The sequence below is a fragment of the Manis pentadactyla genome, chromosome X (assembly GCF_030020395.1).
Source record: "Manis pentadactyla isolate mManPen7 chromosome X, mManPen7.hap1, whole genome shotgun sequence".
In the NCBI taxonomy this organism is placed as follows: domain Eukaryota; kingdom Metazoa; phylum Chordata; class Mammalia; order Pholidota; family Manidae; genus Manis; species Manis pentadactyla.
This window is the reverse complement of record NC_080038.1, coordinates 121,889,207-121,910,884: the sequence shown is the minus strand read 5'-3', so window position 1 is coordinate 121,910,884 and position 21,678 is coordinate 121,889,207. Positions and strand designations below refer to the sequence as shown.

Here is a 21,678-nt window from a genome sequence, read left to right as displayed (position 1 = left end):
GGGTGGCACAATGTTGGTCTACTCAGAAAGCCTTCTTCAGTAAGTGGCTCTTCCAAACCTTTCCCGTATACCTCAAAGCCTAACCTTACTTCCTCATTTTTAGCAGAACAGATCCACTTCTCCGAGAACGTTGAAGCTGTAAGAATGGAGTACCATCCACCTTCTAGCTCCCTCTACCTGCAAACTTTCCTTCATCCTTATGCCACCGTAATCTTAGGATGATCTCTCCAGTCTCCCCTCCAATTCAAGGCCTACTCCCTCCAAGTTTCCTCCAGATCTGATTTCTGATTTCATCATTTATTCTGTCTTCTGTATTCCTTCCCTTTAACTATCTCCAACGCCATGTCTCCTGTGGAAATGCCTGCCCAGAGCTCCTCTCCCTAGTTGTGGCTCTCACTCTCACATCTAAGCTTCTTGGAAGAGTGACCCTCACTAGTGCTATTTACTCTCTCCTCTTACTAGCTTATCAGATGACTGAGGTCTGCTTCCACCTCTACCACCATTCAAACCACCAATGGCAGGGTCACCAATGAGCTCCTCATTGCCGAATCCAATGGCTACAAGTGTGTGACATTTGGGACTGTTTTCCACACCTTCTTGAAACCATTTCCTTGGCTTCCTGGATACCAAGCTCTCTTTGTTCACTTCCTTTCCTTCTGAAGACTTCTTCTCTTGTCTCTATCACCAGATTCCCTTCCATTCCTACCTATATAAACACAGGAACTATAAATAATAGATAAGTATTGGTTAAATAAATATTACAAGTCCCTATAATTTCTTTGCCCCTGTCTCACTGCAGTGCATTTACTACCCTATCACCAAATAATCTTTGGAAAGGCACGCACTGCATGATTACATCACTCCTGCTTCAAATCCCCTGTATGATAAAATCCAAACTCCCTATTCCTGCCCCTGCTCCTCCTACTGCCCTCAAATATTTTTCCTTTAAGAATACTGACTTATTTCTCATGTCCTAAATACACCATTCATTTTACTCATGGGGTGGCTTGCCTGCCTTTTTGGTGAGGCCCAGCCCTAGTGTCAATCCAAATGGTTATGTCACTGTCATGGATCATGCACTCAAGGAATTTAGGAAAAGCCCTACTGCTCCCCACTGCATGGGAGAACCAAAAGAACATTCTTGCACCTGCTTCCACTATACTCTCTTCTTCATAGACACCAGGGAATCAGCAAGATGCCACTGATTAGTTTTAGCATCTTTCCATTAACCCCAAACTTAGCCTTTTAGAATAGCATGTAGATACCAAGGGAATCAGTAAAGCTTCAGGATGCACTTCAGACAGATCTGGGGAGGGACAGAAACAGATTGTTTTTGTCTAGACTTTATTATACCCAGCTTTCTTAATTGCCAATAAAGTTAAAGTGACTCAAGTATGATTAGTGTTGTGAATGCCCTAACAACACTTTTGGAAGCTGTCAAGATTTAAGGATCATTTCTCTCCTAGGGAATGAATGGCTCTGGAGCTTTTTGTACTTGTCTGGGGGTTGGCTAAGTCCTGCTGAGTTCTGAGCTCAGGTTACTTAAAGACACATGAAAATAGAAATATAATCTTTGGTGAGGTCTGAGAGAACCAAATGAAGTCATTGATTAATTTCATCTTGTCCAGTCACTCCTTTATCCTCTGTATCTAGTTAAAAAAATAAATGTATTCAGCTTGTCACAAATTTTATTTTATATCCCCACCTAGTACCATTTCACATTCTGCTTAAGTACTTGGTCATCTATTACATGACTCATTAGTTTGAGCTCTCTGTAGAATTAAAGAAAGTTGCAGTAAAAATAATAAATGGAACCTAAGTTTCAACTACATCATCCATGCATGTTTTAAAAGCATCTTTCAAAGTCAATTCAAACTCATATACAATGCCAGGGATTAGCACACCATCAACCTCTTTGCTAAACTTTTTTCCTTGCCCCATTACATTGAAGTATTGATGAGTAAAATGGCAAATGTTTCTCTTTATTGGGATTCAAATCAAAGTGCATAAAACTGGATCAAATAAAGACTTCTTCCCAGAAGAAGTACCCCAGGGGCTATCTTATAAGCAATTCTATTCAGGGACACTCTCATTTTTCCTTTAAACAAAATTTGCAGTTACCAATTGTAGTCAAGAAATTTAATACAGTTAAGGTCTCCTGCCTTCACCCCTTAAGAAAAGGTTAGTGAAGCTCCTAATTTCAGAATCTTCCGGAGATGTGACATTCCCTGGAGATTTATTTGAATACTTACATTTACAGACTATGTACATGCTATGTAGTACATTATGGGTCCACTACTAGGTCAGAAAAGTAAGAGAAGTAGTCTTAATAGGAAAAGGAAACTAGACTAAAAGTCATTTATCTTGCAAATAAAAATATTTTGTTCCCATTGAATTCACGTCATTAGATTGCAAAACAATTTCTAGTATTTCCTACCCTCCCAGAGAAGCCAACAGAATTCATGGATTTTAGCTAAAAGGCAGGCAGTGCAGGATCGGGGAGGCATCAGGGTCCTTTTCTTTTTGCATCATGGGCTTTGGAGTGAGGCAGACCTGGTTTGAATTCCAGTAATTTACAGTTTTCTGTAAAGTGTGTGAACTTTGTTAAATTTCTTAACCTATCCGAGTTTCTGTCTCCTCATCTATACAGTGGGGGATAGTAGTCTTAACTCGGTGCATTGTTGTGAAGATTAGAGAAGCTGTGTGTAAAATATCTAGCACAGCAATAACATATAGCTATGGGTATCAATACAGTAGAGCTGGGAGGGAGAGCATCCTGAGCCCTTAAATTTACAATTGAAAAATCTGAGGACACGGTATTTAAATGACTTGCCCAATGTAACAAAACTCATCAATAGCCTTATGACGTCTATTTCAGTGTTCAGAGAAATGAAACCACAGTGACGTACAGTGACTTACACAGGGTCATTCAAAGAAACTCCGGCATTACATGGATTGAACAAGAATGTCTAGGCTTCCTAACCTGGCATTTGTCACAATTTGCTGCCATTTCTCAAACAAAAATCCCATGGCTTCTGACCTTTTACCTTTTGCTGACTGGGTTTTAATCCCATTTGATAATTTATTCTGACTCTAGGATCAATGATCTCAAAAGCAAACTTTATTTCATCCTATTTTTAGAATAGATTCAGAAAATAAATTAGCTGTTTAGCAGATTAACATTTATCTGATTTACCTTGCATAATTAAGGACATGTTATAGAGCCTTCCTATAATTGCAATATGCTGCTTGTTAAGGTCTTAGAGCAAGCTCTCTGTCTAACCTAGAAATGGTACTCCCTAGATGTACATTTCCATTTTCTACTGATCTACAGCTTTTCTTTATTAGCTTCTAGGTGGAGAGAAAAATCAAACCCCTCCTTAAAGAAATCCATTAAACATTTGCTGTCTTCTAAGGGAGAAAGAAGAAGGAGCTGACGAGCATGTTCATTGTAAAGCAAAAAACAAACAAATTGGGCTTTCTTGAGAGAAAAAGAACCTGCAGGAGAACGTCAAAGATATCATTAGCAATTAGCAATACTGTCCTCTGAACTTGCACACTGTGCTTTAATGACTTCTTGCATGATTTTTCCTTTTATGGAAGTCTATAAAATTGTCCTGCAGCATTCTATATAATGAGAATCTTACTTCTGATTCACTACCAAGGGTGAGTGCTGTCTATGTTCAGCATGGAGACAGGGGCCCTAGCTAGACTTTGAAGGGTTCTGATCAGCATTTTCAAGAGCAATTGATGTCTGGACTTAGGTTCTGCCATCTGAGTGATGTTAAAGATCACTAACAGGGTCTTCAAACACTGTTAACATGGTTGAAGGAGATGTATTGCCTACTTAGTGTGAACCACACATTCCCTTCCTTTAAACATCCTCATTCACTCCCTGAATCAGAGCAGATGTTGCCAACATCAGTTTCAGTGCATTATGTGAAAGATGTCTTGGACAGATTAGACATTCAGCTCTCCAAAGCCTGGGCCAGATGTTCTTAGGGCCCCTTACTGCTTTGGGATGAATAAAGAGTACTGGATTATTATAAAGGCAAGTCTTGGATAAAAAGATGAGTAAATCAAGCCAAAGGAAAATGCACTACTAGCTATGACAAGAAGAAAAACTTAGTTTAATATTAACTTTAATAGATAGATAAATTTCAGCACTCTCATTACTGATGCTTCAAGAGTTCATGTAAATCTTGTTCATCAGGACTCTATTATTGCTGCTTTCCAAGAAAAAAAAAAGCTGCAGTGAACCAATTATTTGCTCTATTTTGAAAAGCCGAGATATTCATCCTTTATGTGGCAGGTTGAATGTGGTAGGTGAGATGACTGGTTTTTTTACCAGCAGCAACTCAGGAAGATGTCAATTTCAGGCACAATACAAGCTTGATTCCTTCCTATTTCTTATGCAGAAATCGTTATAATACCTGCAAGAGTTTCAAACCTGTGTAAAAGGTGGGACCCAGCCTGATGTATTTCCTTGTAAAAGGAGTTAATTCTATGTTGCACTTGAGTTATGTATTCACTCATCAAATATTTATTGTGGACCTACTATGTGTAAGGAACAAGAGCTGGCACAAGAGGAGAAATAAAGAAAAAAGACTCTTTGATGATATGTGGGGGGCTTATGTTCCCTAAGGGAAAAAAATGTCATCCTTTTTAAGCACTGAAGTCCCTTTTAGGAATACTTGGTATAGATAAGAATTACCTAATTGATCAATTACAATAAGCATGCACGGTGGATCCCACACTGTGCAAGATATTGCTGGGGAGGTGGGGAAGAGTAAAAGAAATATTAGATGTAGTTTCTCAGCTCAAGCAGCTTACTTGGGTAATAAAAAAACTCCCATTCATGGAAGAACTGGAAAGTAAAAGAAGGAAAAAACATAATCAAGTGGTAATTGGGTAGTGTAGACACTGTTAAGGAAAGTCAGATTTAATGGGCTGGGTTAGCCAGGGGGGTTTTATAAAAGACATAGGACTTGAATATGGTCTTGAAGAAAGGGAAGACTTTAAACTCGGATTGTAGTTGGAATTTAATTCCTATGTGGCAAATGTCAAATGCCTAAAGAGTAACTTCTTAATATTTGAAATAATAAGTGACCATCTGACACATTAAGTACATTAAACACATTGAACTCACTACATTTTTTGGCATAGAAAGATGTTCATAATACATCAAATGTGAAAAGCAGATTAGAGAATAGCATTCTATAATATGATTCCATTAGTTGAGAATAAAATACGATATACATAGAAAAAGGTCTAGAAGGATATATACTAAAATGTTAACAGCGGTTTTCTAGGATTATAGGTGGCTTTAAAAATACTTTTGGCATTCTCGCTTTTCTAATCTTTCTGCAACAAATATGTTTTATTTGTGCAATAGTTTAAAAAGACCACATTGCTGTCTTAAAACCCATGAAAATGAATACTTCATAAAAAAAATAAAAGCACACAACACACACATCTTAGAGAAGGAACAGAGAAGAATGATTAAATTATTAAGGAGATACGGTGGATGATGTCTAATGACAGACTTCAAAGTTGACTATCCTTCAGCTTACTGACCTAAGATGGGAGTATGGCCCAATCTATATGATCATGAAGTTGATTGGGAGAAGTCAGACTTAATCACCAATCCCAGGCAATAGAATAGAGATTTGGCTTTTAAAGATTGAGAAGTAAATTGAGGCTAAATATAAGTAAGGCTGAGTTTCCTTAGATGGTAAAGAAAAAGGAATTTTTTATCTTGGGGTGATATACATTGAAAATGTAAATAGCTCTAAGAATGATTTAGATAAATCAATGGAAGAAAGGTTCATTAAAGATTGGTTGGTAAGCAAAAGCCAGGAATATATTGAGTCTGAGATATTCAACATAATTAACAGTGGTAGAAGGTGGGACAAGACCTGATCCCAATGAGTGCAGGCCATGGTTCTAAAGCCTGTGTCCTTGAGGCTCTTTGCTGGGCCAGGAGTTAACTCTTTAACTGTTGGACTGTGGGGGTTTCCAGGAAGTGGTCCCTGGGGAGAGGCTGGGATGTCAGGGAGGCAATGCAGAGGGCACTGGGCAATAATTATTTATTAACCAGAGAAGAGCATTTCAGTATTTAAATAAGTTATGACTATACAAATACATTCTGGCTAAAAATTAATCCTGACTGTGCCTATCTTCTGGGATAGACTTCAGAGACAATGTCTGTCAGCGGCATATTGAGATAGATGGACTACAGTGTGGCAAGATTCTTAGGATTTTGTAAAGTCAAATGAAATCTTTAGATGACCAAAGGATTTTTTTTTTACCTCGAGGGCTGTTCAGTGAAGCTTCCGATGCTTTCCCACCATCTCCACAGTGACTCTGGTCAAACGGAAGGCACTGATCACCTGTTCCTGCCACCACTTCAAAATTCTTGGACAGATCTTTTGTCTCCATAAGAGATTTCAACTTGTAGATTTTTCGAGTATTGGTGTCTGATAGATACAGTGATTCGGACATAGGGTCCATAGCCAGATAGTATTTGTGAGCAGGACTTGTGCTAAAGAAGAGAAAAGTAAAGTTATTCAAAGCTATTTGTTCACTATGCGCTATGTCTGCCTTCTGTCACAAGTGGAAAATTCTCTTAAAAGAAAGAATTAATGTATCTTCCTTATTACGTACCAAGGAGATGGATACTTTGTTGTTTTTCTAGTAGTGGGTCTGGGTATTTTAAAAAGTCCAATGGGTACTGCTAACCTGTAGTGATGGTGATATTTTCATAACATACATTTGGGGGTAGAGAGAGAAGCAGAAGAGAGAAAATCCCTGGAGATCATTTTTCTCATACATACCTTTTGTGCCCAGTTCTCCAACTACCTACTAGATGCCTACCTGGATGTCTCGCAGTCACCTCAAACTCAACAAACCCCAAAAGGGAAGTTGTTCTCTTCCTGCCTTTCCAAGCCTTCAAAAGTCTACTTCTCTTCTTGGCTTCCTGCCTCACTTGGGGGGCATTACCATCCTCCCAGGTCCTATTGTAAATTGAAAGTCATGTACAAAGATGGAGTGTTGCTTAGGGAGGACTGTGCTGGAGATACATTGCCAGAGTTTTCCTCTGGAAGCTTCCTTTTTGTTTAGTGGAACACTACACTTCCCTAATCCATTTTTCCTTCTTTCAAGACATAATAGAACTGATTATATTTGACCTTTTTTTGGTTATAATCACAATCAGCCATACCTTCTAAAGGTGACATTAGAGTTACCTGCATTGGATGTTGGTATTCCTGAAACTCTTCAATTACATATGCCCGTGAGATCTCTTGTACAAGTTATTTTTATCTGCACACATGACTTGAATTTATTCATTAATTTTGGTTTTTCCTAATTTCATTGTTTTGATGGCTGCAGTAACTTTGGTTTTAGGGCTATTTTGATTGAACTTAAGGTTCGTGTACTACTGACATCACTGAAACCCCAAATGTGGAAGTCTAACCCTTATTCCCTCCATTTCTCTCTACATGCAATTGTGCCTGAAAACTACCTTTCAGAACTATTCTCTTTTCCTCCTCCTGCCATTACATTAGCTCTATTCTCATTATCTATAGTCTGGAATATTTTCTATACTCCTGCCCATAGGAGGTGCTTTTGAAATCTTAAATTCATTTTTCCTCACACTGCCTCCAGGGTTTTTCTGATTATTAGGTTCCCATCTTTAAAAACTCTAAAGCCTTTAAACATTCCTTGTATTACAAAAGTCTTTCTTCACTTTATAAATTCTCACATGCCTTCTAAGGCTTTACTCAGGCCATCATTTCCTGAAGAAAGCCTTCCTGAAATCTCCAGGCTTGGTTATTTGCACTATGCTTGCCTTTATTTTGGAAATTACATATCGTATATATATTTTTTATTTGTATCCCCCAATAAACCATGAGACCTGGAGGACAGCAACCTTGTCTTCCTTATCTTTAATGTGGTTCGCTGCCCAGAACTCTGCCTCAAACCCACGTAACTAAGCCAGAAACCAGAGGTCATCTTTTATGCCTCCTTCTTCCCATCATTCCCCATATCCAGAAAACATGTTTATTTGTTTTTTATTCTACCTCCTGAACTCTTCTTCAATCTGCCTACTTCTCTTTAATGTCCACTGTCATTAGTCTAAGGACCTTCCATGTCTCCCTGAACTCCTTGTTGGTACCATTTCTATACTGTGTGTTTGTTCATTAATTCATTAAAAAGTATTAAAGTGAAAATAATGTGCCTAGAAACTGTGCCATGGTCTGAAGACCTACTTGTGTGCCCCATAGTCTAGTGGAGGAGTCAGATGGGTAAACAGGTTATGACTGGCATAAATCCATGTGTCGCAACCGGAGAAGTAGAGAGGGAGAGAGATGAGCAGGAACACATTACCTAACAGCACCTATCACACTGCATCAGCATTATTTAAAAAAATGATTAACTGAAGTCCACACTTTATTCCAATTTCCTTAGTTTATCTGATGTCTTTTTTCGATTCCAGGATTCCATCTAGGAAGCCAAATTATATTTAGTCCTTATGTCTCCATAGGCTCCTCTAGGCTGGAACAGTTTCTCAGACTTTCCTTGTTTCTGATGACCTTAACAGTTGTAAGGAATATTGGTCAGGTATTTTGTAGAATGCGCTCTACTGGAAAGTGTCTGATGTTTTTCCTCATAGTTAGACAGGGGTATAGGTTTGCAGGAGGAAGACCACAGGGGTAAAGTGCCATTCTCATTAAATCAAATCAAGGGAACATACTATCGATGTGACTTAAGCACTATTGACGCTGACCTTGATTGCATGGCTGAGGTAGTGTTTGTCATGCTTCTCCACTGCAAAATTACTCTGTTTCTTCCACTTCCATATTGTACTCTTTGGAAGGAAGTTGCTCCACAAAGGCAACATTAAAGGAGTAGGGAGTTATACTCCATCTTGTTGAACATGGAGTATCTACAGAAATTGTTTGGAATCCTTCTGCATGAGAGCATTATCTCTTCTCCATTTATTTATAAATTCAATCATTTATTTATATCAGTATGGACTCATGGATTTTTGTTTTATATAGTGCATTAAAATCCAATGCTACTTAATTCTGTTGCTCAAGTTGTTTTAGCTTTATTCACTGGGGGCTCTTTTGTTGGCTGTGTGCCCCTCTGGCACACACCCATCAATGTGGAGTGTTTTGGTTCTTTGAGGTCTTACTTTCTGGAACTACAAGATGCTCTCCAGGCTCATTGTGTATCATCCCTGCGCCAGTACTAGAATGAGCCATTTCTCCATGGACCCCTGGTACCTTTTTTGGAGAATGGTTTTAGAAACCAAGATCTGAGTGCAGGATGTAAGCATTATTTATTTTTCACACATCTCTCTCTCCAACTATACTGTGAGCTCTTTGCAGGCAGGAATCACATTCATCTCTACCCTCAGTGCCAACAGAGTGTCTGTCTGACAGGGTTGATGTTCAGTAAATGCTGAACTAATCTGAACTGCAGGCCACAAAACTAACTTGGATGCTTAGCCAAGCAAAATGGAAGGGAGAGGAAAATTATCAGAATGAGATGCACTTAAAGACTGGCCTGTTCCTGACTGTATTTGTAATTGTGTTTGCCCCCTAAGCATATTTACTTCTGGTATAGCAAAGGCTGGCAAATACTGATTTGAGACCCAGTTTATAGTTTTAATCAGAAAAAAACCAGATCCAATTGGAATACTTGATTTTTTTCTACTTACCTTCATCAAATAAGAAAATCCGGTAGATTCCAGGGACATCTTTCACCCTGGAACCACCATGACAGCTGCTGTAAATAAACCGTAAAGGGCCCCAACAGACTCCAGAATTGATCTGGTAGTCATATCAGACAAGGCATCTTTGTAGCAAGACTGCTTAAATAGGGGTGTGAGTAAAAGTTTTCACATATTTAGTTGAATTTTTGCCTTCAGAAGAAAATTTCTCCAGTGCCCTTAAATCTTTCTAGAATAAAGAAGAGGTCACAAACCCCTGAAACAACATCCAATAGCTTAGTAGCCAGTTTGTGGAAGTTTCAACCTAGCCAGATTAATCACATTTTGTTTAGGAAAAGTCCATAGGCTATTTTTTCAAGAGAAATGTTATTCGCACAGAAGCACTCTTTGGAATGCATTACATTCATTTATTATTGAATATCCCCAATGTGCTTCTGAGGGAGGTTAGAATTATCATTCTCCTCAAATCTCAGCTGGGGAAACCCAGACACATAGAGAGCTTGCTCAGGGTCACTAACAAGCCCATGCCTAGACTACGATTAGATTAGATCACATGTGACTGTGCAAAATACCTGCAGAATACTCTTGTTCTGAAGGTGGCCAAGAAAAAAAAATCACTGTTCCTTTCTTCTTCTAATTGAGCAACACATCCCACTGTGATCAGCTAGGCTGTTCTCAAACTTTGTGCACTGGCCTTTAGAAAATGGAAGAGCCAAAGACACCAAATTCAAATCTGATTAATGTTAATTTCTTGACAGCCACCAGTCAGGAAGGTCTTCTATACTGATACGTAATTTCTGGCCATTTCATGCCATTTTCCAAGTGCACTTTAGCTCTTTTGAGATTGGTTTCTTTCTACTTTCTGAAAACATGCCATACCTGAGGAAGAAAAGCCACTGGACTACATTCCAATTTGTTCTAATCCCTTGTGTCCAAATGCACATTGCAATTTGAGATATGTGAGGATTTCTTTTATAACTTCAGTGTTAGACTTCTTGTCACCTCCTGGTTAGTTTTACATTTAAGCAATGCCCTTCAACTTAGCAAAGATCACTTCATTCATGCTAGTTAAAATCACATAGATTGTTAAACGGGCAATTAATGCTTATAATTAATACTGTGCAACACTTTACCAGTAAGCAATTTGACAACCGACTTAATTTGCTTAAGGAATCAGTTATGCCAAAGTAGCAAGGCTGATCGTGTGTACATCATTTAGAAGTGGCATCTCCCAAATGAAATCCAAATTAAAAACCCCATCAGTGCCATCTTGATGACCATTGGCATTCGGAAGTGAACAAATTCAATTTTCTCCTTTGCAATTCCAGGTAATTTAGAACAGTTTTGACAAGTGTAATGCATAAACAAATTGAATAGAAATACTCATTGTGATTAATTTCTGAACTATGTGTTATTGCCGGTAAATGGTCAGTTAAAAGTTTTTCTGTTTTTTTCTTTTTGGTGGGAAGAAATAGTAAACCATAAGGTCACATAAAAGGAAAAAGGAAAAATCTTCTTCAAGAAGGCCATCAGGGTCACTGGCTCTTAGTGTACTCATCAACTAGATCCTAGATCATATTTCTGGATCTAGGAAGATTTTGTTGTACTACCTCTCTCTTCACCTGCAATTTGAAAACATCGCATCTGTTTGGACTTACAGACTCCTTTGTGATCTCACCTAAGGAGAACATAATGAGACTTAAGGTTGTGCTTTCCCATGAAGCGCTGAACTGCCAGCTTCCACGTATCTTGTTTTCTTTTTGATGCCATCTGATCCTCCACTTAGCGGGGCCGTTCTTTTGGAAACACTTACCTGAGTTGTAACTCCTAAATTCACTTTCACATTATGTCTTTAACATTACTTAAGAAGTAAAATTTCCCTGCTGGTACATTATTAAGAGGTGGCTTCTTATGAGGCAGCCGCCCGTGTGATTTGCTTACCTATGTCTGGTATCTCTGTTTCTAGGTGCACAAGGAATCCATGAGTAGCAAGTAAAAGCAAATAGAGAGTCATCAGTATCATTCAACAAGCCAAATCTCACCAGGCACACCTATTCCTAACTCAGCTTGTGACTATTAGAGCAACTCTGTGAGGATCACTTAGACGCGCAAGCCCAAGTGGACCCAGTCCCTTCTGGCTTATCCTCCCATGATGGTGTCAAGGCAATTGAATATCCTGCTCAGTGGGTGGGCAGAGCTCTAAGGCAGTTTTTTTCGAAAAGTTCTCTCTGGACCATCTTCTTCAGAATCACTTGGGTTCTTGCACATGTACAATTCTCTGGGGCATTGCCCAGTTGTCCTGATTCAGAATCTCGAGGTGGGAGTGGGGCTTGGAAAGTTTATTTTTAAAAACTCAGCTGGTAATTCTGATGCAGAATAAGGTTTAAGAACCACTGGGCTAGTGTTTGAAGAAGTAGCGACTGCAAAGGGTCTGACCATTCTCGACTCTGTTTTGAAAGCCACCTTAACAAAATGCAAAATCATTGTGCATTAATCAAGTCTAGTGGGCAACAGGCATCCCAAATCTAGCCCTAAGCCACTTACATGATCTTGGAGACAAGACAGGGACATCTTTGTGCACATTAGCACATTACTTAGCAATGTTAAAAACCTTAATAAATCGAAGGTAAAAAGGTTTTCTCTTAGGTCCTGACAGAATGTGCCTGGCATCAGGGACCTGGCATAGGGCTTCTCACACAGGGGGCACAGTCTGTGTACAGGCCTGACTTTGGGTCAAATCTTCTCAGAATTAAAGGGCTATAATCATCTGTGAAATATAGTCATTTTAATTTTAAAATCCTTTTAAACCTGGCCCTTTATGCCATTTTGAAAAGCATGAAGATAACAAATCTTTTTATCTAAATGAGAAAATATACTTATTCTTCAGAATGTCAGGAAGGAAGAAAAAGTACAAAATGATTTTATTTGAAGCTCTCTGCTGCTAATGATTCAACTCTTCTTAAGGAGAACCTTTGTGGGATTTTACTAGTTGGGCCACAGGTCAGGATCCGCTGGCTTTTCCATCTCCTTGGCCTGCCTCAAAAGGGTTGGTTCTGACAAAAGGTGAAAAGGTCAGGACAGTGAGCTCTAATTAGAAACCTGGCCTTGGTCATTTGAACCTCTTTGAGACTGCCTCTAGATGCTTGCTTCTTTTTGTGGTCTTTAAATTACCAGATACCTGTGCCTGAGGCTGGCTTTAGTCACTGTTACATGGTTGATCATCCTAAAGGAAGTTTAGTTGTGAAAATACTAGAAGGATCTCCCTGAAACATGGTTTCATCTGTAGCAGATTCTCATGGTACAGAACTGTTTGTTTGGCTACAAAGGGTTTTGAACTTCTTTAATGATGGCCCGGGGTGGGGAGGGGCATGGTTTGACTTGCCTGCAGCTGCTTCTGATCCTGCCGATAATGTCACTGTGAATTTGGAAAGATGTCCTGTATGATACTGAACAGCTTCATTAATGTCACAGAGGGAGGAAGTGAAAATGATGGAATTTATTTCCAGTGTTTGATCTTGTTCTGTCTCAGGATTACTTTTAGTTGAGGACTTAGAAATCAGCCATGCCCAAAGTTCGTCTGCTGTCTAGCTAGCAACCGACTACATGTTGAGATGCCAGTGTGTGAGCTCTTCACAAGTGCCTGGGCCCATCAGTGGCCATCGCCACCTGGCAACTGACTGACTTGAAGCTTGACATGTGTGAGGAGGAGGAAGGGGTGGAACTGCAAGTCTTTAAAGAGCAGGCAATGCTCCTGATGCTAGGGTCTTTAAGTTGATCTTTGATTTTTCTCAGGATCAAGATGATTAAAAGGCCCATCTATTCTTTTTTAATTAAAAAATTTATTGAGATATAATTCACATGCCATAAAATTCACCCTTCTAAAAAGTACAATTCAGCAGTTTTCAGGACATTTGGAGGTTGTGCAACCATCACCATCATCCAATTCTAGAACATTTTCAACATTTCATGAAGAAACTCCATACCCATTAGTGGTCACTCCCCATTCCCCCCGTCCTTCAATCCTAGTCAACTGCTCATGTGCTGTCTGTCTCTGTGGATTTGCCTATTCTGGACAGTTTATATAAATGAAGCCATACAACACATATCTTTTTGTGTCTGGCTTCTTTTATTTAGCATAATGCTTGACTTATTCTTTTTATGCTTTTGTGAGGTGGGAGATGGAGGAAGAGGACATGCCAGCTTTGGAGTTGATGGCTAGTGATGTGGCATCATGCGAGTGCCTGGCTGGCTCTTTGGTAGCTGCCACACCTTATTTGTTCTTCATGCTGTTCTCAGCTTCCGTCTTTAAACCTAGCCAGAAACACGTGATGTCGAAGAACGGACTTCCCTTCCTGCTCGTTTTTCCATGGTATTCTTTCTTCAAAGAAGAAAGGATTTTTCTTAGAGTGGAGATTTGGGACACTATGGAAGGCCAGTGAAGATGTTTTTGGGTGAGGTGGACGGAGCCTGTGAGTGCCACTGCTAATATATGAAATCAAACTGGGGAGATAACCACCTTTTTCATCTACAGGTAGTGTTTCTCTATTTGTAGCTCCAGTGCTGCTGACAAGAGGATGGCTCTTGGTCATTTCTCAAATATTTTCAGAACTCTCAAAGTCCAAGTTCTTTTTGTGCCTTCAGCAGAGTACTCTACAAGTTCTATTGCCCCTTAGCAGGCTAACTGCCCCTAAATGGGTACTTTTCCAGTTCTACTCAACCCTCAGTCAATGACAGGAGTTGAGTCCTGGGAATAACGTAGGAAATATTAATTAGTCAGTGTAAAAGAAACAGTAAAATCTCAAGGGAAATTTTCATATCACATTGACATTTGTCAAGTCCAAATTACTCAAGGTACCAAGAAGCATTTGTCAGGCTCTTATTTTTTTTTCTTTCATTTTTAAAGGAAGAACAGAATAAATATCTGGAGCATAACAGCATCTTGAACAAGAACAGCATGAAGTTTTTATAAAGAATAAATCATTTCCAGTTATGCTTAATAGGTTTTCTAAAAGATTTGTGAAATTAGAAGATGAGAGGAAGGAAGGGGATATTCATATTTGAGTTCTTACAGAGCACTTGATATGGTATCTCTTGTTTTTACCTACACAATTACCCCTGTTAGTCTTAGAAAACTGAAAATTCTTAGAAAACTGAAAATCAGAGGAAAAAGAAATAAGGTCATAATTGATGAGAAAGAGTTGAAGGACTTGGGGATGTTTAGACCAAAGAAGAGAAAGCTCAGGAACCTATGATATTTGTCCTCACACTTGTGAAAAGTGGATTCTGTGCTGCTTCAAGATGCTAACATTTACTATTACTGAGCGGATGTTTCATGAAGGCAGATTTTGGTTCAGTATAAGGAAGAATTTTCCAACAGAGCACTCCGAAGGTGCAGTGGGCTGTTCTAGAGAGGTATTTAAGTTTCCTGTTATTCAAGGGGATCAGACAAAGTACAGATGATCAACTGTCAGGGATGTAGTTGGCAACTATGTTACACCAGATACCTCCATCAACTCTTCTAATGCTAAGCTCATGAATCTGTGATAACACTTTTGTGTTATCGAAATATGTATGTGTGTATGTCTAAAATTTTCACACGAGAAGCAAACCCATACACACCTAGACCTAAACTATCCCCTAGGCTTAGTTGTATGATCTTATAAACTTCCCTTCTTTATTATCTTACCTCAATTTCCCACTGGAAAGCAGATGTGTATGTGAGGATGAAATCTGCAGTAAACAGGCAAAGGGCACTATATACTTAAATAACATGAAATAATATTGTTTCTCTTGGTATATTGTTAATGATAATAATTAACTGACTTTTCCTTACCCTCTCCATTTAGCCAATGGGGGACCAGCTAGAGGAAATAAATGACTTGAAAGCAATGAAAATGAAATTATTTTTGATATCAGATGAAAGAAACTCAGTTGGGCACAGTTTGGATCAGTAGAGTTGAGGTAAGAAAAATATAGTTTTCCAATTTTTGAAATGTCAAGGAGCATGTGGAATTGTTCAGTGTGGCCCAATGTGGAACAAGAGGATGGATAAGAAGGAAATCTTGAAGGGCATCCATTAGGAGCAGGCTGTCCTCTCAAAATGTCATCAAACTTTGGGCTCAGAACTACACATCTGTGGATCATAAAACAAGTTGAACTGTTGAAGACATGTAAGAGGATGCTCCAATAGTAACTTGAAATCAGTTTTATAGATAGGGAAGTAAAGAACAGAGTAATTAAGTTATGTAATGAATAACCTGACAGAGAGTGAAAATGTAGGATCCCTTTCTGTAATAACCTATTGACAATGTTGCTCTTCCATTCACAGTTTTAAATGCAAGCAATAACATAATGACTGTATTAGTCTCTGTTTCCAAGGAAACAGATGACTCAACCAAAGAAAATGACTAATATGCACTGGAGTGTGTGTGTGTGTGCGTTTGTGTGTGCAATTAAATTAATGGATTTTAACCAAAAAATGGTACAAAATGAAGTTTCTATCTACATACAGTAGAATTCAATGAACACTATGGTTCTTAAGATAGCAAAGCCTTATTATACCTACTTATTTCTTCCAAGAAGTTTAAATCTGGAAAAGTTATAAGGTAAATATATAAATTGACCATTTTATGTGAAGGAGACAATGTACACAGTATATAGGCTCCTGATCAATATAGATACTTTGAAAAAAAAGTGCATCTAATAAGAACTCTATTACATTCTGAGTAAACATGACAGATACTATTTGCTAACATAAACTGGTTTGATGGTTTTGACTATAGTCAAGTAGTTAGGGAGTTGCCTATCAATTAGGTCAAAATGATCATGTATATTCCATCAGGTTATTTCTCTGATGGCCAATCACAGGAGAGTTAGAGCAGAGAAGGAAGAACAATTTTTTTTTTCTCCTTGTACCTAATGCAGGGAATCTTAACCATGAGTCTATGAAAGGGCTTCATCCACAGGGGTAGGTTGCTGGAGGGCAGGGGATGTAGTGAGAGAGGGAAAATATGTGACCCCTGAAATCACATGTACAATTTTGTGTGAAGGTATTTCTTTCTGGGGAGAGGGCCCATGGACTTCAACAGAGTATCAAAGGGGTCTGAGAATTTAAAAACAATGTTAAGAAGAACCGTTTTAAAGGATGCCAGCAAAGGAGGCTCAGGCCATGTGAGAGAGCCTGGGTGTGTGCATGCCTGTGTGTTTGAAGAGCCATGACAATGGGAGAGAACTGTTGTGGAGTAAGAACCAGCAGAGGGATTGGACAATACTTCAAGCTGTCAGAAATGAATTTTTATTTATATGGAGAAATTGCTTTGCAATTAGGGTCTGAGTTTTTCTAGTTTATTCTTCAAATAACTTTGTGTTGAAGGTCATAAGGTAGTTTGGACTAAAATGCAAAATTTGTCAACTGTTAAGGATTCTTGATCAAAATAGAATCTCATAAATGAACGACAACTGCTCCACCTTAGGTAAATTTACATTTACACTATAAAGGAAAGGACTAAACTTAGCTAGGTTTTCTTTATAGTAATATTACTATCTTACATATATTTTTTGGGTCTTAAAGATAATCCTATGGCTTTTCCTTTGAGGAGTTAGCTTTACAGGGTTAGCTACAGGCAAGGTTTCAGCAAGACAAGGTCTCTATCTGACAGCCACTATCTACCTGATAAAACATTCAGATGATGAAGGAATTGTTGTTCAATGCTGCACCCATGTTCAGATGCACGTAGACAGAGCATCCCTAGGATTTTGAAAACAATGCAGAAGGTTGCATAAGTCACTTCCAAATCCAGGCATGCCCCTGTCTTGGCCCTCCTTGTTGACTTTCCACTAAGTAGGTGCCCAAAGAGAAATACTGCTGGAAATGACAAGTCCCTGTGAGGTGTGACATCCTGAGCTACATGAACACTTGATGAGGGCAGGGTGGTATGAATTAGTACCCGTCTAGACTCTCTAGATGTACTTTATCTTTATGAAATCTTAATTTTACAGTCTATTTTTTTATTAGCCAAGGGACTTAACAGCTTTCTTCTCTGTGACAGCATTTGCAATTATAATTAAGAAATGTATTAAAACTGGAGTGAATTAATGTGAAAAATGGATTGGGGCTTGGGACTAGGTTTCCCCAGCTAGGTGTGAAGGATTAACCGAGTCTGAGAAAAGTGAGGTAGATTCCACAGCAAGCATAAGAATCTGAAAAATGTCAAGGAATCTTTATGTATTCAAATTTCCAGGCTTGTGTGAACATATAAGAGTTCAGTGAAAGTGACCCAAGACTTTTCATGTATGTTGAGTGGCCTTAATGGGCATATATTTGTACCTTAGAGCATCAGAAAGGGAGAGATAAAGCCGATGAAACTATCACCCATTTGGTTATAATCTTTGTATAATTTCAGAACATGGAATATACCAAAAAGTATGAGCTCCTTTCTAAAGGTGTCAAAATTGTATGCTCAAGAAAATTCCTAGAACAGAAGGAAAAAAATCTGAAGAGGAATGCTTTAATCATTCTTTTCCCCTGTAGGATAGAGCTTTTAAGAGTAAAAAACTAGTTCTTTCTTCCTTATCATGCCATGCAAACACAGACTTGCATTTTCTTTTTTATGAAGTTACCACTTCAAAAGATTGAGCCTGGAGAAAAAAAAAGTTAAGCCTTTTGGATCTGGCAATAACTCTACCTGTTAGAATGGAATAGATCTTTCTGATCAGTTTTCCGAGTGGCCAGCAGGGGCCGAGTGACTTACCTGAGCACTTGGAAGTATTGAGATCCATGTCAGTGACGGCAGTGCACACAGGGAAGGCCACACGTACAGGGATGTCAACACTTCCTGATTCTCCAAAGCAGTGCTCAAAAGTTCCTTCAAGTGGCAGAGGTGGGCCTGTTGACAACATATATCCTTTGTCCCTATGCCTGCATCTGAGCTCTGTGCTACAATGGGGGCAAGTGTATTTTCTGCTACTTGTACCATGCTTTGTCTCTTTGTATTATCTCATTCTTGCTGTTACCTTATCCGTTCAGCAAACAGAGATCAGAGGAGCCTTACCTTAATTCCAAAATACTAACGGAGTTTCCCGAGGGAAATATTCGCCTTACAAAATTGAAGTCGCCAACATACACGCTACCGTCGGGGCCTGCAGCTAAAGCAACAGGAGCGAAGAGTTTGTTGTTGCGGGCGGGGCCGTTGCAGTTAGTGCAGGCGACACTCCGTTGGTGTCCGTTACCCATCATGGTTGCTATGACTGGGGGCTGCTGGGAAATGAACATATTTTCTCCATTCCCTTTATGTATAATTCCTAGATCCCAGAAAAAAAAGAGAGAATTAAAAAGACATTACCACACAGTGACATTTTAATTTCTGTCTCCTTGTTCAAAGCAGGAAGGAGCTTGGGCCTGGCATCAGAGAACTTAAGAATGAAGCACACTGCCCTTGGTTTTGGTTTAACTGCATTGCCACACCAAACAGGTAACACAGTGCTTTGCCTCAGTTTGCCCATCTGCAAAAGGGGGCAATATACCTGGTCACTTTCAAGCTGATTCTATGTGCTCCAATAAAGCATTTGATAACTAACTCTAAATGATCTCCTCTTCGCTTCTGTGGCTAATTTTTCATCTCTGGCTGACTCTCCTGATGCCTGGCACACACTTGTCTGACTTCAAATTACCATCACTCTACAACTGCTTCCTGAAAAGGGAGTATCAGTCAATTTTAATATTAACCTTAGTAAAACACCAGCAGGAAGGTAATCTATTTCTGTGAAAAGAAAAGAATCATAGTGCTAGTACGCATTTCAAAGATATAAGAAAGAGACTTGAATTTTCCACTCTTTTGGACCATATCTCACTATCATCAGTGCAGGAAATAGAGATACTGACTTCTGAAAATGCTGGAAAATACTGTGCAGCCATTTTCTTTGGGCAATCTCATCCCTTCTCACAGCTTTAACTTCCATCTCTGCATTCTGAAACTTTCTCCTGTCCAGACTTCTCCCCTGACATGCAATTTCCTACTAGGTTGCTTTACTCGGATATCCCACACACACCTCGAAGTCAACCAGTTTCAACTTGAACTCATTGTCTTTCTGCATCCCCAGCAAACCCTGTTCTTCTGCCTGTGCTCCTTACTCCTCTTACAAACCCTATCAACATGCATGTTATTTACCCAAGCTGGAAATGTGGGCATCACTGTGCCTCTTCTTCTCACTCTCTAAACCTAATTTATTACTAAAACCCCACTGAGTCTAACTCCTAAAATATCTGAACTGGTTTCGTCAACTCCATTCCTACCACTACTGCTTTATTCCTTATGCATTTTAGTGCCAATCCCTGTGGCCAAATCATTATAAGTGCTCAGTAAATGTTGAAAACAACTTTAAGTCTCTCGCAGTTTCCTTGTCCAAACCCCAATGATTTTGCAAACCTGCTGAGCCTGGGCAGAAAGTCCAAGGAACAAGGACTGCTGTGCTCCAGTTTGCCCAGAGTGAGACTGGGCAGGTAAAACATCCATGCTGTGAGAAGGCGTGCCAATGTACAGTCATCCTGTACACTCTCATTTTTTCCTCCCACGACCCCTGCTGTCTATCTACCCAAACTGTCTGTGACTCTCTAAGCACTTCCTGAAGTGTCTTCCTCAGTTTTCTTCCAACTTTTAGTCCCACAGTGCTACAACAAAAATTACTGATCACCTTGACATAGGAACATTGCTGGTAAAATCAGATAAGAGGGTAAAACACGCACAATACCATGGCACCAAATATGTACTTAGAAGGGGGGGGGGTCTTCCAGGAAACAGAAATCCCATACATCATATACCCTTTGGATTTCAAATCTAAGTAGTTTTGCTTTCCCTCCGAAGGTGATTTCTGGCTAGTTTATCAACATATGATCTGCAGGAGCAGATACGAGTTTCAGCCCCAACAAATTGCTCTTTTACTGCAGAACCATGAGATATCTTGGCACTCACTACTTTCTTATTAATTTTATTAATAACTTTATTAGGCAGTAAAAAACATTATTACAATTTAGAATAGTTAATTAAGTAAGATTAATAGGACTAAATTTCATTTCCCAAAAAACACGTAGCTACAGTGTGATCAACACTGCAGTTTAACTGAATTGGGAGGAAGTGAATGAGAACTGCATTGACAGTTGCACAGCATCGTCAAAGAAATCTCCTGACAATCACTAACAGAATATCCTACCAATGAGACTCTGATATGTTCTCTAATAAATGAGGAAACCAACTGTTTAGCTTGCCAGTATTTCACAAATTCACTGTAAGGTCTATCATTCAAAAATATTTCCAATTATTGGCTTGGAAATACGAGATTTGCTATTAACATCTCTTTTCACAGGTAGATCTCCATGTTTTTAATATCAATATAACAGTATAGTTAACAATTACCTTCAAAATGACATGTTATTACCTGGCTCCTGGCAATTTAAAAACTAAAGATGGCTATTCTAAACCATTCTTCTAGGCCTGCAATTCTAAAACTCCCCTTTTCTATTAGAAAGCTCAGCACTCCATCAAAGAAGAAGAATGATTAAAGGAAATAAAACATAAGGCAATGTACTTTCTGATTACATCTCAACAATTGATGTCTCGCTTCGATGCAAGGTACTAAAGTGCCCGTGTACTGAAATTACCATTCCTGTTTAAAGCTGAAGCAATCAAAACAAAAATGGGCAAACCCCTTTTGTATTGCCCTGGAAAAATAGATCATTTTGAAGGGTGTTTTTGTTGTTTCAAGAATCTGTTTAACCTTCCATTACATAGAACCAAGGCATACCATCTAGCAACAATGATTTAACACCAATTCTTCTGCAAAAGGTTGCTTTGAAAATTATTTTGTTTATGTTTCTGGAAATCTTGATCAATTACGGCTGCCTCGCTTCCAGTTTATTCTGCCACACATGCTCATTTTGGAAA

The 21,678-nt window shown here is 38.9% G+C and overlaps 1 protein-coding gene across 2 annotated transcripts in view; it reads right to left on the bottom strand.

Annotated features, from left to right (window-relative positions):
• The window catches only part of TENM1 (teneurin transmembrane protein 1), a 735,522-nt gene that overhangs the window by 98,177 nt on the left and 615,667 nt on the right, over positions 1–21,678 (bottom strand). For both annotated transcript variants that reach the window (XM_036880853.2, XM_036880855.2), the window contains exons 22-24: positions 18,793–19,042; positions 11,684–11,704; positions 6,312–6,544 (exon numbers count right to left, since the gene is read on the bottom strand). In XM_036880853.2, coding sequence (XP_036736748.2) covers positions 6,312–6,544; positions 11,684–11,704; positions 18,793–19,042 — 504 coding nt within the window. The remainder of the gene's footprint in view (positions 1–6,311; positions 6,545–11,683; positions 11,705–18,792; positions 19,043–21,678) is intronic.